Here is a 15966-nt window from a genome sequence, read left to right on the forward strand (position 1 = left end):
ACTCCAGTGGTAACCTGTGAAGCTCTGGTGAACTACATGCCCAAGAGGGTTAAAGCAGTGCTGGAAAATAATGGTGGCCACACAAAATATTGACGCTTTGGGCCCACTTTGGTTGCCAAGATTTAGACCTTAATGGCTGTGTATTATTTTGAGGGGACAGCAAATTTACACTGTTATACAGGTTGTGCACTCACTACATTGTAGCAGAGTGTCATTTCTTCAGCGTTGCCATATGAAAATATATAAAATATTTACAAAAATGTGAGGGGTGTACTCACTTTCGTGAGATACTGTAGATTTACAGCTCCTGGTATAAACTTCCAAACAACACCCCAATATGTGTTCAGCATCATCTACTAAGTACAGTGATATTACCCTTGCATGGGTTTGTCTGGTTGATTAGGGGCTAGAAAGCGGCCTTTGGGACATTCACAACTCAGATTTTCAACTTGGAATTTTGACAACTGGTCAGCCTGCCCCCTGTCTTTTTGGTTTTTCTTTTTTCTGTTTCATTTAGTTATTCCAGAGGCAGTTTAGCTGGTGGTATGTCCTTGCCAACTAGGGACAATAACTAGAGGAGAAGGAAATGCTAGGGAAGACGATTTGGGTCTCAATCCTTCCCATAACCTCTTACAGTATACATTAAAGTTGCTTTTCAGTGGACATGCCCACCAAGCTTTAAGGCTGTCTGTACTCAACATTTTGATTGGGGGTATGTGGATTTGTGGTGGACAAGGGGGAGGTGAGAACCCTGCAGAGATTCTAGCGGGTGGCTGGTAGGAACAGTTTTAAGTTATTGTATACTATTAGTTTATCTTAAGTTATTGTAGTAAGTTATTTTGTAAGAATCTGTGTTATTTATAATAAACTTTGAATGTTCCCTGTTTTCTGTTTGTATTCTGTATTCTGTGAAAAGTTTAATGAATGCTGTGGCCTGTTTTTAATCATTATGTTGGTCTCTGAGGTTATTTGGGGACATCGGGTTGTATTGTATGGGTTCTGGCTTCCGGTACGTAGCACCCACTACCTTAATACATGAAACTATGTGCAGTCTTTACAAATCAACAATTAGTGGGATCTTTCATTGTTTTTTTTTATTCCATATGGGTTTTATAAGTACATACATAGATATATGCATCTATATAGATGGATGGTTAGCAACACAGGATCTCACTATATGTCCCTAAAACGATTATGGAGAGATTTTTCTAGAATAAGCTGATGATTAAGCTCTTATCAAATATAATCATACCAATACACTGATTGCGATAACTACCCTTATTGCTAGTTAAATTAGCCCAAGTAACCCAAACTAGTTTTACAATTAACACCAACAGAAGTTAAGCCTCTAATGCACATGGATTCACCACCACCTGTTCCTAATTTTAATATATTTTGCTAAAACTAAATAAAAAATGTTTTTGGAATGCCTTTTTATTTTGTAATTAAAACAATATGCTTAAGTAAATCATTGAATTGGGTCTGTCAAACCATACTTGATTTAGAGTTCTGGGAAAATGTTTTTAAATAAAAAACAAGTGTCTATAGTGTCTAGGGCGTGAAGGTACATCTCATGAACTAAATAGGCAATCAAGATTTACTTTATAAAACAAAGGATGTTTAGCTCATGTGCAGTAACCCAGATCTCAATCCTGCTGGGGGGTACAGGACCATCTCTATGCATAAGAGTTGGTAGCAAGCTTCCTAGTGGACCCCCCAGTCCAATCGCATCTTGATGTGAGAGAGGTGGAGATCTGTGCAGCTGCCTCCTCTGCAGTGTGAATGGTGCTGGGTTCCAGAATATGACCTTATTTATTGGCACTCTCCAATAGCAGATGGTGCACAGATCTCTGACATCTACTAAAGATGTCCATGTCAGTGGTTGCACAGACCTCGACCTCCAGGCTATGCTGGCTGTTGGAGGGGCCCAAGGCACAGCTGCCACAGGCCCCGATTGTCACACAATTGTAAACGATACAACAGCTTTTAAAGTAACAAACTTAAGGCAATGCAAAATAAACATATGAAGATAGCTGCTACCAAACTCAAATAACCTAAGTGACTCTTAAAATTTGATTCTTGAGAATTGTAAACAACACGGGTCCTGGATGGATTTAGAGTCCTGTTCCATTGGGTCAGGATAGCTTTCCTGGCTCCATTCCATTTGCCAGGGCCAGTTAGACGATACTGATAGGGTGTACAAGGCCCAAAGAAGACTTTGCAAGCAAGTTTGGGGTCTGTAAGTAAGAAGCGCATTATGTTGGGACGGACACCAATTTCCATTGCAACTTCATCCATGTACTCAACATACTGCGCCTGAAGACTCTGATTTCTACACTTGGTGAAGCTGTGAACAGGGAAATGAAATCATTAAAATATCACCATCGTCTATAATATGCATGTTTCTAAGAAAATGAAGGTAGCAATAACAAGCTTGGCCAGAAAATAAAATATTTTAGGCTTTTACTCACTTCTTAGCTCTGAGTTGCTCACTCTTTTTAATATAATCTTCCATTTTGGACACCGGAGGTAAACAAGCAGCACCTAGAACACCCAATGTCATAGTATTTTGTTAAATTTTCAGAAAGCAGGCACACATGTGAAAATGTTCATCTCAATCCTTCGCATATTTTATTATAACTAAATGAATTTAGTTAAACTATAGCTTATGTTTTTCTGTATTGCTGCATGATAAGATTAAAAACGAAGGATTCTTTCCAGTTTTGATGTTTTTCACTGCACCCTTACAAAGAATGGCTTAAATTACCATAAAAAAGTGCAGTTATAACATAACAAAAGGAGAGAAATGTGTTGGGCAACTGTGGTAAAACTTGTCTTTTCATTCATATCCAAAACACAGGTGAAAATGTAGAACACCACAGCACTGTGAAAAAGTATTAGCCCCTTCTATTAAGACAACTTAAGTAAATAGAAATTGCAGAGATGATTTCATTTCAAAAGGAAAAAGCTATCCAAACCTTCCTGGCCCTATTTGAAAAAGTAATTTGCCAGTTAGTTACTAAATCAGTCAATATACCAAATTAAATTTATAATTACTGCCTGCCCTGTTTAATCTAATATTCTTGCAAAGTGAACTTTGACAAAAAAGGCCTCAAAATGTAGTACATGATGCTACAATCTAAAGAAATTCAAGAGCAGATGAGAGACAGTAATTGAGTAAAGTAATTGACGGCCATCTTGAAAGGTTACAAAGCCATCCAAGGCTCTGGGACTCCAGCAAACCACAGTGAGAGCTGTTATCTACAAATGCAGAAGACTTGGAACAATAGTGAATCTTCCCAGGAGTGGCTGGCCTACTAAAATTCCTCAAAGAGCACATCGATCACTCACCCAGGAGATCACACAAGAGCCCAGACTAACATGTAAAGAACTTCAGATCTCACTGAAAAGTCAAGAGAATTGCAAGGTGAAAAACACTGACCAAAAAAGAGCAGAAAGGCTCATCTTACATTTACCAAAACCTCTACGACTTTTTGGGCTAATATTCTGTGGGCAGCTGGGCCAAAAGTTGAACTTTTTGGAAGACATGGTTAGATCTAAAACTAACAATTTGCTTTGCTGCTTAATGACCTGGTCAGCTTGCTATAATTGATGGAACCATGGATTCTGCTCTCCTGAAGGTCAGTTTGTGACCTGAAGCTCAAGCAGTTGGGTTATGCAGCAGGGCAATTAGTCAAAAGAAAGTTTTGGAGTGGCCTAGTCAAAGTCCAGACTTGGAATATAAATGAGATACTGTGGTATGATCTTAAAAATGCAGTTGATGCTTGGAAACCCTCCAATGCGACTGAATTACAAGAAGAATGGGACACAGTTCCTCCACAGTGATGTAAGACTCTTTATAGTTATTGAAAATGCTTGATTGCATTTGTTGCCGGCAAGGGTGGCACAACAGGTATTAGGGTTAAGGGGACAATTATATTTTCACATAGGCAATATAGGTTTTGATATTTCTTTTGCTAGGCTAACCTGCCCTTATTTGTAGGTTTTTTCTGGGCCCCTGGAACTAAACTAATTTAGGACTTGTCTGTGTATCTGAACTTGGTGAAATTATCCAACAATTTCTCACATATGAAACTGAGCAATGTAAAGGAAAAAAATATGATCCACTTATATCAGGGGTGTCGTGAGAAAGGCTATATATCACTAGATGTCATCGGATATCTGGTAATCTAGAAATTATACTTTTATATTATACTTTGATATATCCAGTGACAAAAAATCTAAAGACCTAAAGGTACTAGGATATCTACTGCACGGATTTAAGCATGTATTGTTTTGAAGTTTAAAATCTCTACCATGCTAACCTTTAAAAATTTTAGTGGCCCAGCGGGACTGTAGTTCCACGACCGGTATGACACCCCCAAATGGTTGGAGGACTCCCAGAAAAGCCAGTGTTGGCTTTTCTAAATGCGGAGGGAATACATATTTATACAGTGTGACTTTGTTGTCCTCATTAACATTGACGATAGAGTCATCGAGGAAAGGAAAGCAGACGCTATATCCAGTGGCAAATATAACCGCATCCAGGTCTTCAACTACTGTTCCATCCTCAAAAATGACAGAAGTCTCTGTGAATGCCTTGATGCTGGGTTTTACTCGGACAGCTCCACACAGGATATTGCTGGGAAGGAAATCATTTACAATTGGTTCTTTTAACGTAGACCTGTAGAACGCAGAAAACTATTAACATAAAGGCAATAATTTTTATAGGTTTCACACAGAGTATAGGTAAACATCTTATTTGTTAAATATTGGTGGATATCTCCCCTTGTACTTACCTGCCAGCTATGGCACCTCAAAAATAGTTTTCACTTTTTGTAGGTTTTAATTACTTGTTTTTATTTCACAGACCTGAACAGTATTGGTTGCTCCCATTCATCTGTACAGAGTGCATTTCATAAACTATATTTAAATATTGTCCTTCAGGTTTTCATATGAACTTTATCTAGTTTACCAATTCATGCTGTGTCATGTAACAAATGTAACTTGTACCTGTCCTTAGGCTGTAAACCATAGTTTGCATGGTTAAACCACCCATTCATCTGTTTTTCAATCATCTTTGCTCTAACACCATCAGATAAAGCATTAGTAATCCAGAAATGAAACCGTGTTGAGAACATCATGTCTAATGGAAATCCTTGTTGTGAAACACGACTTAGCACCCAGGATCCTTGACGTGTACTGAGATATACCTAACAAAAGAGTATACATTAGAATTATAATATATATGGTACAGATTTAAAAGTAGGTGGAAAGGATGTTGAATCTTTATTAAAAAAAACAAAATGGATTTATTTGAGTTTTTGTGAATAACGCTGGAAGTGGGTTATTGGGTGTCATCAGCATGGGAGTAGCATTATAAAAAAGCACTGCTGCATGGCTCCTTATTTAGCAAACTCTGCTAAATTGTTAAAAAAGTGTTCTTTCCTCTAAAACATTTGGGCTACAATTGTCTAACGAGAAAGCGCGAGACAACGAGGGAAACAAGCACATATAGATTTTTAGACACTTATAACATTTCATAGAAAGAAGGACTTTCATGTCCAGCAGGCAAAACTTCTCCAGAAAAATAAAAGAAGCTGATTGTAAGAATTAAACTGTGTAAGAATTAAACTAGTGTTAAATGAGGTGATAATCCTGAATATTATTCACTTGGGTATTATTGACTCACGAACAACTTATCGTATTGTATGAGGTCTGTTGTCCTTTCAGAAAAGGTTGTCTGTTATTATTATTATCTTTTATTTATATAGTGCCAACAATTTACGCAGCGCTTAATCTCACGATTGAAATACCGTATTTGCTCGATTATAAGACAAGGGTTTTTTCAGAGCAAATGCTCTGAAAAATAGCCCTCGATTTATAATCGAGGTTGTCTTCTAATCAGACCTCAAAAAAATGTCAGCTAGGGCCAGGCTGCTTACCGGTGCTTTGGTCGCGAGCAGCGTCTCTTGTACTAGCAGCAGGAGAACAGGAAGCCAGCAGAGTCGTCATATGACTCTGCCCCCCTCCTTGCTTCCTCTGGGGGCGGGGCCAGAGAAGTTGCTCGCACAGCCGGGTCCCTGCAGAAGTCTGCGATTGAGAGATCTGCAGTTCAGATAAGGGGGTGGGGGAGGGTTTATGAGCAAGTATGTGTGATTAATGGTGTGTGTGTGATAGCATGGATGTGTAAGGGGGAGTGGCTGGCTGCCTGGGCTTGATTGGAGTGTGACTGCAGTTAGCAGTTATATATATACCTCCAGAAATGCCTTTTAACTCCCTATATGCCACTCTGCCCCATGATATGCCTTTCAACCCCCTTTCAAAGTGGCATATAGGGGTATAAGGCATATCATGGGGCAGAGGGGCATATAGGGTATTAAAAGGCATATCATGGGGCACAGTGGCATATAGGAGGGTATAAGACATTTCTGGAGGCAGAGTGGCATATAGAGGGTTAAAAGGCACATCATGGGGCAGAGTGGCAAATGGGGGGGTATAAGGCATTTCTGGGGGCAAAGTGGCAAGCCTGGGGGCAGATTTGCATAACTGGGGGGGGCAGGTTGGCAAATAAAAGGAAAAATGTTTTTTCTCAATCATAGCTTTTATTAAATATGAAAAAATTGTTTTGAATACATGAATTAATATTTACTATTAAAACTTTTTTCCTATAGGGTAGTCTTATATTCAGGCTTTTTCTTTTTTTCTTAAATTAATATTTAGATTTTGGGGGGTCGTCTTATAATCAGGGTCATCTTATAATCGGGCAAATACATGTACACACATAAAGGTATTTTAACCTGTTTGGCTGTGCCACTGATTTCAGAAGATATGTCTCCAGCTGAATTTCCAATTCCAACCACCAGTACAATTTTCTTGTGATAATCTTGACTTTTCTTATAGAAACGGCTGTGAATGTACTGGCCTTTAAATTTTTCTATACCTACAATGTGAAAAAATAAAAGGACAAAAAAAAATCAGTGTGATTTTACCATCCTATTCACTTTTATGTTACACATTATATATACAATAAACATACATACAAGAACGCCATAACTGCGAATGTCAGGTAAAAAATTGTACCTTTTCACTTCCTTTATGTCTGTTGTATCTAGTCTTGTTTACGGACATTCGTACGAAGTTAGGGGGGAAAATCCATCCCCGCAAGCTGGTCTAAAGTCTATGCTCACCTAACATGATACGGGAGAGTGGGGTCGCGCTAACACAATGTTATGCTACCCTATAGTAATAGCATGCCTACACACACAAAAGCTATGGAAAAAAAGCTTCAGGCAATGTAAGGGGTGTGAGGTGTGTTAGCGTGAGTATGTGAGAGTTAGTGTGTATGTGGAAGTGTATGTGTGTTAAAGTGAGTTTTACTAGAGTTTGTGTTAGTTACCGGGGGGGGGGGACTTGTAACTAATGAAGTACATTGAAACAATGTGAGCGCATCGGAATAATGAGCTTGGCTTCCTCAAAAAAGGCAATTTTATTTTCAAATTTGAATTGTTTAAATGAGCACAATAGGGAGGAATTAAGAAATTGCAATATGAGGTCAGTGCTATGGGGCAAGATAATAGGTGATTTCTTCATTTTCATACAAAATGGTAAGCAACAATATTAGCGAAAAAGTGATACTTTCTAGGAAAAGAAAAAAAACAGGTATTGCATTATTTACTCTCTCACTTGTTTAGTTTTTCAGTGGATAAAGCTGCACGATAAGGATCACAGATTAAATCTGAATAGACTCTGCTGCTTTTGTTTACCTACTTTAAAGGTTAAAATCAGCCTAAAGTGATGTGAAAATGGGACCACAGAGGGGGGAGCACACTACGGCTCTGGAGCTACAGCTTCTCCTAACATGAGTGCTTTATTTTTCCCTGCAGATTGAAGAACACATATTAAATTACCTACAAAGTGTTTTAATAAGCATGTTTTATTGGTGGAGTTGTATGGGACACTAACCTGCCGTTTAAATGAAATGGCAACACAGGGGGTTAACTCCAAAGTAGACTAAACCTAGCTAACTTAAGGAAATTGCAATAGCCCATGATACGTTTGGTTTTTGGACCATGCTGACTTAGCATAAAGATTAGAGCAGTAATTCTCATCTCCAGTCCTCAACATTTTCATCTCTTCACAACAGTGGCATCAATTTAGAGAATGTTTTTATAACATCTGCTTCTAGTAATGTGTGATTATATACTAAAACCATACCCTCTAGGCTTTGAACTAGGTACCATTTACTAAGGAATATTCTGAGACGGGGTCAACTTCAGTATTGAGTGAATCTAATTCTGTTTTTAACTTAAATCCCTGTTGCAATAGCATTTGTCAACCTCAAGGCATTTGTGGTCTGCTGAGAGATTACATTTTGGTAAATTAAAATAGATTTAAACATCACTGGAAAGGTGGCGTTTCTCCAAAGTAGCCAATCACAAGCAATTGAAAGGTATTTAAGTTGGAATGAGTTAACAAAGATATCTAAAAGTATTTTTACATTTTCTTCCTGTTTTTTGTGCCTGACTAAATCAAGTTTTCATTGTCTCCAACTTCAAAATGATCGAAAATATTTTATATATCTATGCTTTCAACAAGGGATAGTATTAATCGGAAAAGTAGAATTTTTTTCTTTGGAACAAAATATTTTCTGCCAACCTGTTAGGTAAGATTAGTCTGTAACAGGAGAGCAAAGGCAGTCATACCTGCACATTTTATGACCCCTGTAAGGTGCATTACATAAAGGTATTATTTTTTCTCCTTTCATTTAAATATTTCTCCATTCATTTAAATAAAGCATATTGTTTTTTTAAGGGCTAGTCGGTATTACCTGGAAAAGAATCAAGGGGGAGATACGGTTTAAAAAAATGGCCATTGCCAACTAAAACGGCATCAAATGTTGTCTTCTTCTTATGCCTCCCATCCTTCTCAGTTACAATTTCCCATTGGCCGGTATTAGCAAAATCTGGATGCTTCGTCACACAACAAACCTCAGTCTATAAGAGAGAAATGCATTGTGGTGTGCTAGAAAAAGCTTACAATGTCAAGTGAAAATAGCTAATCTCAGGGTGGGTTTCTGACACATACACATTGATTATTTTACTGAAATTAAAAATTCAGAAAAATGTCACGGCGCCGATATAACAATGGAATCATGTATTATTGTGAAGGAATATTTATTTTTTACTTAACCAGATCTTTGCTATGTTTGTTTGATTTCTTGATTTCTTCTGATCCAGTGAGTTCCTAAGGTCTGACTGCATGGATAACAAACAAAGTCTGCATTTCAACTGGTACAAATTTTACCGGTAAGTACAAAGCTAAATGTTCTGATTCTACTTCGCTTAGTTATCTTGGTCCCTGGAGAAAGTTAGACATCTCCAGCTAACAGCTTACTCATGCCAAAATTATGTTTTAGAATGTGGACTGGTCAATCATCTCCTAGAGGCAAGTGCTGAAAAGTAATGCGGCAGATATGTTGTGCAACGTCACAGTGGGAAAAGAACAGCAAGACAGTATAGTCAATGCAGCATTTTGATTTTATCGGTCAATTGGTTATTTGTTTCTGATAAATTAACTTTTCATTGAATATACCACTCACTGAACTCACCTTGAACTGGATGTATTTCAGTAGCTGGTGGTGTTCAGCATAGAGTCTAAGGTATTGCAAGACCTTTGAGTTGTGCAAATATGCTGGGAAGTCATCTGGCATGGGAAAGTCGGAAAAACACATCATCTCCTTTGAGGTGTTGGTTACCACAGAGCTGTAAATACTGGCTCTTCCTTCTTCTACCATTTCCTGTGATGGGAAAACTTGAACAATGTCTGGGAGGACACTATACGTGATAACTTATATTGCATTTCCTCTACGTTTTGGTGTGAGTTTTATTAAATCTAATGCGTATCAATGAAGACCTCAAAAATGCATAATAACTGGACCATGGAGCCATGGAAGAAGGTGGTCTAGCCTGATGAATCACGTTTTCTTTTATATCATGTGGATGGCTGGATGCGTCGATTACATGGAGAAAAAATGGCACCAGGATGCACTAAGATAAGAAGGCAAGCCGACAGAGACAGTGTGATGCTTTGACCAATGTTCTGTTAGGAAACCTTGGGTCCTCCCATTCGTGTGGATGTTACTTTGACACGTACCACCTAGCCAAGGATTGTTGTAGACCATGTACACCCTTTCATGGAAAAGGTATTCCCTAATGGCACTGGCCTCTTTCAGCAGGATATTGCACCCTGCTACAAAGCAAACATGGTCCAGGAATGGTTTGAGTATTATTAAACACTCATCTACAGACACCAGAGAAGCCAGAAGGCTTGTTCTTCCCTCAGAAATCTCATGGTGCTGCCACAACCACAAGGGATTCTGGGTAGGCGCATGCAAATAAGGTCAACAAATATCACCTTTTGCCTCTGTATCCACTTTATACACGGATCCTGTGAGAGTAATTGCCTGCTGTACAGGACAGCCCTTAGACCAAACTCAGGTAAGAGGTGCAATAGATATTTCGTTCTATCCCTTGAAGCTAAAGGGTAAAAAAGTCTGCATTTTAAAATTCAAAGGTTTAGTGATGAAATAGCTTCTCTCTAAAACTGCTGCCTCTGCAACAAACTTAGCCAAACATCATAAAAAAGCTCTTTTCATCATAGTTACTCAACTATTAATGTACTCTAATTGAGATTGAACTTTTGTACCTACCAAGCAGATATTTGGCTCTCTCTCATTATAACCTGTGTCTGTAACCTTTAAATACTTACTGTGTACCTCCAAAGTCCACCAAGGTCATCACTCTTCTCAAAGCATGTTGGCTCCAAACCTTCTTCCAGACAACATTTGATGGCTCCTAGCCCACTGCATCCAGCTCCAATTATTGCCACTTGTTTTGTCATTATATCCTATAATGTTAGACATGTACATATGTAGGTATCTACTTGTTGGTGAGTGCTGATTCAAATTGAACAACATCTTGATGTCACTGCAGTCTGTAATTTTTTTAGCACTAAAAATGAGCTTACAACAGGCTTAAAAAATGCTTAAAAAATGTCCACCCAACACTAAAAACAATAAAAAGTAGACAATTCAGTAGATTCAGTGAACATTAATAAAACTACTGCCAATATTCTTAATCTATTTTCATCGATCATCAAATGTCAACCTACCTGCTGCAAACCTAGTTTTGGGACGTTAGTTAACTAGCCCCATTTAGATATAGATATATATATATATTTTTTTTTTACAAAACACGTTAAAATGACTGAAAATGTGACCAATTAAACAAAAAAAACACAGTCAGGTGCCTGTTGGGAAATATCAGGTCTTTAAATCTATTAACTGTCAAAGGAATGCTTATAATGAATATTTTTGGATTTACGGATACATTTATATGACATTCTCTTAATATGCATGAAAATGTATTCCTTTTTTGGCAGGATACTCATATTATAATTTTGACATACTGTATTGCCTCTGAAGAAGCCACCTTAAAGTGGTGAAATGCATCCCGAGTGGGCATCAAGGGTTGTGCGGCCACATACCAGGCCCTGTCCGACTCCGCTACTGCTCAATAACTCCTGAACAAAATCTTTGGGCACTCTGGGTCATTACAGTCGTCTGGATGGACCCAGTCCCTGACACTGTGCCCCTATAATCTTCATAAACTAACCCAACTGCATTTTCCCACAGAGGTAAAGTCTCACATAACAGCTTGAGGGTTGAATGCTAAATTTTTGTACAGTTTTTGAATGCTGGCACTGACTAATCCTGCCTTTCAATGTGCAGGTGATCTTACAATACAATATCCAGAAAAAAGTATATGAAATTTGATATCACGCTATCAGTTCTTGTACATTAATGGGATAGTAACTAGGGTTGATCTACCCTTAGTGATTACATTTCATATTTCACTAACATAAGAGTAACAGCACATGTTCTAATGATTTAACAAAACTTATTGATAAAATAAAAAATACAACCAACATTTAAACCAGCTTTATTGTATTTTTTTTAATCTAAGCAGGATATTTTTTAAATGCCATTATTTTACTTGTTTTCCTTGATGAACAAGATTTCACACAGTAGTCAAAACACTTAATGCATGTTATCCTGAATCTGTAAATTTATTATAGCAAGTTTGAACAAGCCTCCATCCATGTTTTGCAGGTTTTCAATGTACTATTAATTTAATATTTCAGGATATGGCATATCATCCACTGTATCTTACAAAAGACGTTTAAAGCATATAGGCTGTGACGAACCATGCTTATACATAATATTAGTGTATGTGTCGTCTCTCTTTTTCCACTCTCTCTACTCCCCATCCTCTCTCTTCTTTCTCTTCCTTTCTCTTCCTTTCCTCCTGTCTATTCTTCTCCCTTTCACCCCACCTCCCGCACACATTATCTGGAAGCTCCCTTAACTCTCCCACTGCACCTTTACTCTAAGTACACCCCAGCACCCAGCCATCAGCCTTTCCTCACCCTTTCCATATACTGGTCAGAACCCTGTCCCCCTGTAATACTATCAAGTAGCAACCCCTCTGCTGCCCCTCAGTCCTAAAATGCCTCTGTTCTTCACCCCCTCTTTATAGCCATCACCACTGGCAATTGCCACTCACACTGGGTGGTGCTTAGAGTGAGTGACAATTCTTACATGACAAGGCCATTACATGTATAGATGAGCATTAAGAAACCATGATGGAACGCTGAGACAACACAAGACTGCCCACTAAATTAGAAAGCTGACACTGTTACATATACAGTAATGGGTTAATGTTAGTCATATGAGTTGTGCCCAAAGGGATCTTTCCTGGACTGTGTACTTACTGACGTCAGCATTCACTGGCATTTGCTGTGTGCCTGAGAGGGGAGAATGGAAAACTAGGGGCGCTTTGGCATCTACTGATTTTGCCCAATCAATAACCCAACCCTACTTGTGTATATACTTACTGTAACATGGATATTTATTTAAATACTGCAAACATTTGCTCCATTTCAGGAGCAGGGATAGGCATGGATATGGTTCATGGTGAACATTTTTACATTTTTACACAGCGAAAGTAAAAATGTAATGTAAATGTACTATAAATACCCCAACAAAATAATTTTTCCACTAAGAGTAGAAAGTAAGCAGTGGAAAAATGATCCCTCCTATAAATCTGTTTTCAGTATTTTTTTAATTCTGAAATCAACTGCTGTTTCAATGTACTCCGAAACGAAAGTAAACATTCTTAACCATTTGGACCTACATGCTAGACTCCCAACCCTAAAGCCAGTTTCTTAAATGATGCATTCCATGGTAACTCCATAATATGAAATAATATTTAAAAACAATGGATCTTTCTTATGTAAAATCCCAGTGCCCTCACATTACAATTTTTGTGGCTTAATTATGTAGTGTATCATTCAATGCATTGAGTTTACAGGTTCTAAGATTTTTTAGCCTTACCTGTTTGTGTTCTGAGGTTTTCTTGAAACAGTAAAGTTGCTTCCACAAACAAAGATACTTGCTTATACTTGCAAACCCTTTGGCACCATCTGCTGGGAACAGTACCAAAATAAAGTCCTTGCAACTACAGCAAAACAATTATTTAACTCTTTAAGAACAGTACAAATTAAAACTTCTGTATCGACAGGCTAGGGTTAACAGATTCGAGAATACAACAACACTTTAACTCAGTAGATGAAATCATGCGTATAAATTAACCGACTAAAAAATAATATACTTACATTGTTTCCTGCACCAGGAGACCCTCAAATCTTTGCACCTATTCACAGAGTGAGGCAGGCTGCAGGGCTGAGCACCAGGCAACATAAACTGATCTATGTAAGTGGCCAACTTTTATGCACAGATGTTTACCAAAGTGTGCTCATTAACTCTTATCTAAAAATGTGGTTACATCCATGAACGTGTACTCATTAACTCATATCTAGAAACTTGCCATCACACCATTTGCAAGGATGTGTTGGGGTGTTTTATTTACACATTATTAACAATCATTTAGAGACAAAACGTTTTGCACACAACTAGCTAGAAACTATCATTTCTTTAAAGGACAACTATAGTGAATGTTTCTTTAACCCCTTCAGTTCTGAGGGTTTACCAATGACCAAAACATTTTATTTTTACCATAGGTTTGTTAAACCCTTAAGGACAGATCAGTTTTTTTGCTGCGCTGCTGTTTAGCTGTGATTTTATTTTCTGTCATTTACTGTACCCACATAAATTATATATTGTGTTAGTAAGCACAAAAAGGTCTTTCTTTACATATCATTATTTTGATCATATCATCTAATGTACTATGAAAAAATATAATATGGTAAAAATTTTTAAACAAAATACCTTTTCTGGCTATTATTTGAAATATATTTTACTCATATACAAACTAATGGAAAAATTGCTAAATAGAGTCTAATATTTGTCATGAGTTTTTATAAGGGAATAACTAAAATTAGCATATTGGTATCTCAAAACTCAAATCTGTTTAAACTGCTCCATGTGTTATTAGAGACATTTTTGAAGCCGTCCAATTCAATTTACCCCATCAAATCATATATTTTTTAAAACTAGACAAACCAGGGTATTTCAAATGCTAGTATTTTATCTATTTCCATGCACAGATTTTACCACCAGCATTTGTCAATATTTGTGGTGTTTTTTTTTGTGTGCTTCAGGTATGAATTTAGAGCTTCTGGTATATGTCACTGACAAATACCCAAATGTGTGTTCAGCAACATCTTCTGAGTACAGTGATACCACCTATGCATAGGTTTGTCCAGTTGTTTCAAGGCTAAAAGCTACATTTGGGAGGTGTGCATTTTCCAATTTAGAATTTTGACACCTGGCCACCCTGCACCCTCCTATTTGGGACATCTTTGAAGCTAGCCAATTCAATTAATCATATGAAACCATATATTTTTTCAAATGCTCTCACTCTGTCAGGGTGTGGGGATCGGAGTACAGTGCAGAGAGACACCCGAGAGACAACCCAGGTCCTAGATGGGTCAGTCCGCCCTGCTTACAGGTACCAAACATCAACCTGATAGCTAGTCATCAATTGTTATGTCTTAGCCCCATTTAACCCCTACTGCCATGTATCATTCTTGAGGTCAGCACACATCTTCATGTTATGATTCTACTATGAAAACTTAACCATATTTTGAAAATCATAAATCTGAAGATGATGATACAATTTCTGATATTCACTACACCTCACTATACCCTTCACATTGGAATTTTATTTAATGGTTCTCATAAACCATTATATACAATCAGAAGAATATATTTTTTTCCAAAAAGGCATACATTTATTCTAAATGTTGAAGAAGACGATTATATATATATCTTTATATTTAAAAATATAAAAATTAAATAATATCTTGTTGCTGGTGCCCAATTGGTCTCTGTTGATGAAGAATTGGAAATAATTATATAAATGGAAATAATTTCCTTGAAGTTAGCAAACACCATAAAGTATCCCAAGAGTGTGTGTGATTACGTGAACTTTTAAAGACAAACTTTATTTCTACGATTGCCTCCTTTGGATTTAAACTTTCCAATAAAGATATCAGGTGTTACCCAATTATATCCCTACAAATTTCCTTTTATTCAGCACCAAGAGGAGCTCTTGTCTAATAAGGACTTTGAGTTATTGACCAGTATTGAAATTGGTAACAAAAATTATGTAAAAAGGCAATTAAAGTGTATTACCCATCTATCAAAGATAGTTTTAACCATTAAAGGTTTTTGGTGGACTTTGTCTTTATAATAACTCCCATCATTTTTGTCCATTGAATGAACTGCCTAATTTTAAAAACAATTACTGATATTGCTTAGTGGATGCGCTGAGCTGGCTAAATACTGAGCCATGGGGAGCAGAAAAGACCTGCGTAATAAGGTAGTGGAACTTTATAAAGATGGAAAAGTATATAAAAAGAAATCCAAAGCCTTGAAAATGT

General features: G+C 37.4%; 1 protein-coding gene across 1 annotated transcript; it reads right to left on the reverse strand.

The window, feature by feature from the left end:
• Positions 1 to 1860: 1860 nt before the first annotated feature.
• Positions 1861 to 13523, reverse strand: LOC128500282 (dimethylaniline monooxygenase [N-oxide-forming] 2-like). The gene is made up of 9 exons (XM_053469381.1): positions 13457 to 13523; positions 10771 to 10908; positions 9611 to 9799; positions 8831 to 8996; positions 6801 to 6943; positions 5014 to 5213; positions 4326 to 4684; positions 2472 to 2544; positions 1861 to 2347 (listed from the first exon to the last, which is right to left on the reverse strand). Exons 2-9 carry the CDS (start codon positions 10900 to 10902, stop codon positions 1987 to 1989), a joined length of 1623 nt encoding a protein of 540 aa, XP_053325356.1. The 5' UTR covers positions 10903 to 10908; positions 13457 to 13523; the 3' UTR covers positions 1861 to 1986.
• Positions 13524 to 15966: the final 2443 nt, after the last annotated feature.

Source organism: Spea bombifrons, chromosome 6 (assembly GCF_027358695.1).
Source record: "Spea bombifrons isolate aSpeBom1 chromosome 6, aSpeBom1.2.pri, whole genome shotgun sequence".
In the NCBI taxonomy this organism is placed as follows: domain Eukaryota; kingdom Metazoa; phylum Chordata; class Amphibia; order Anura; family Pelobatidae; genus Spea; species Spea bombifrons.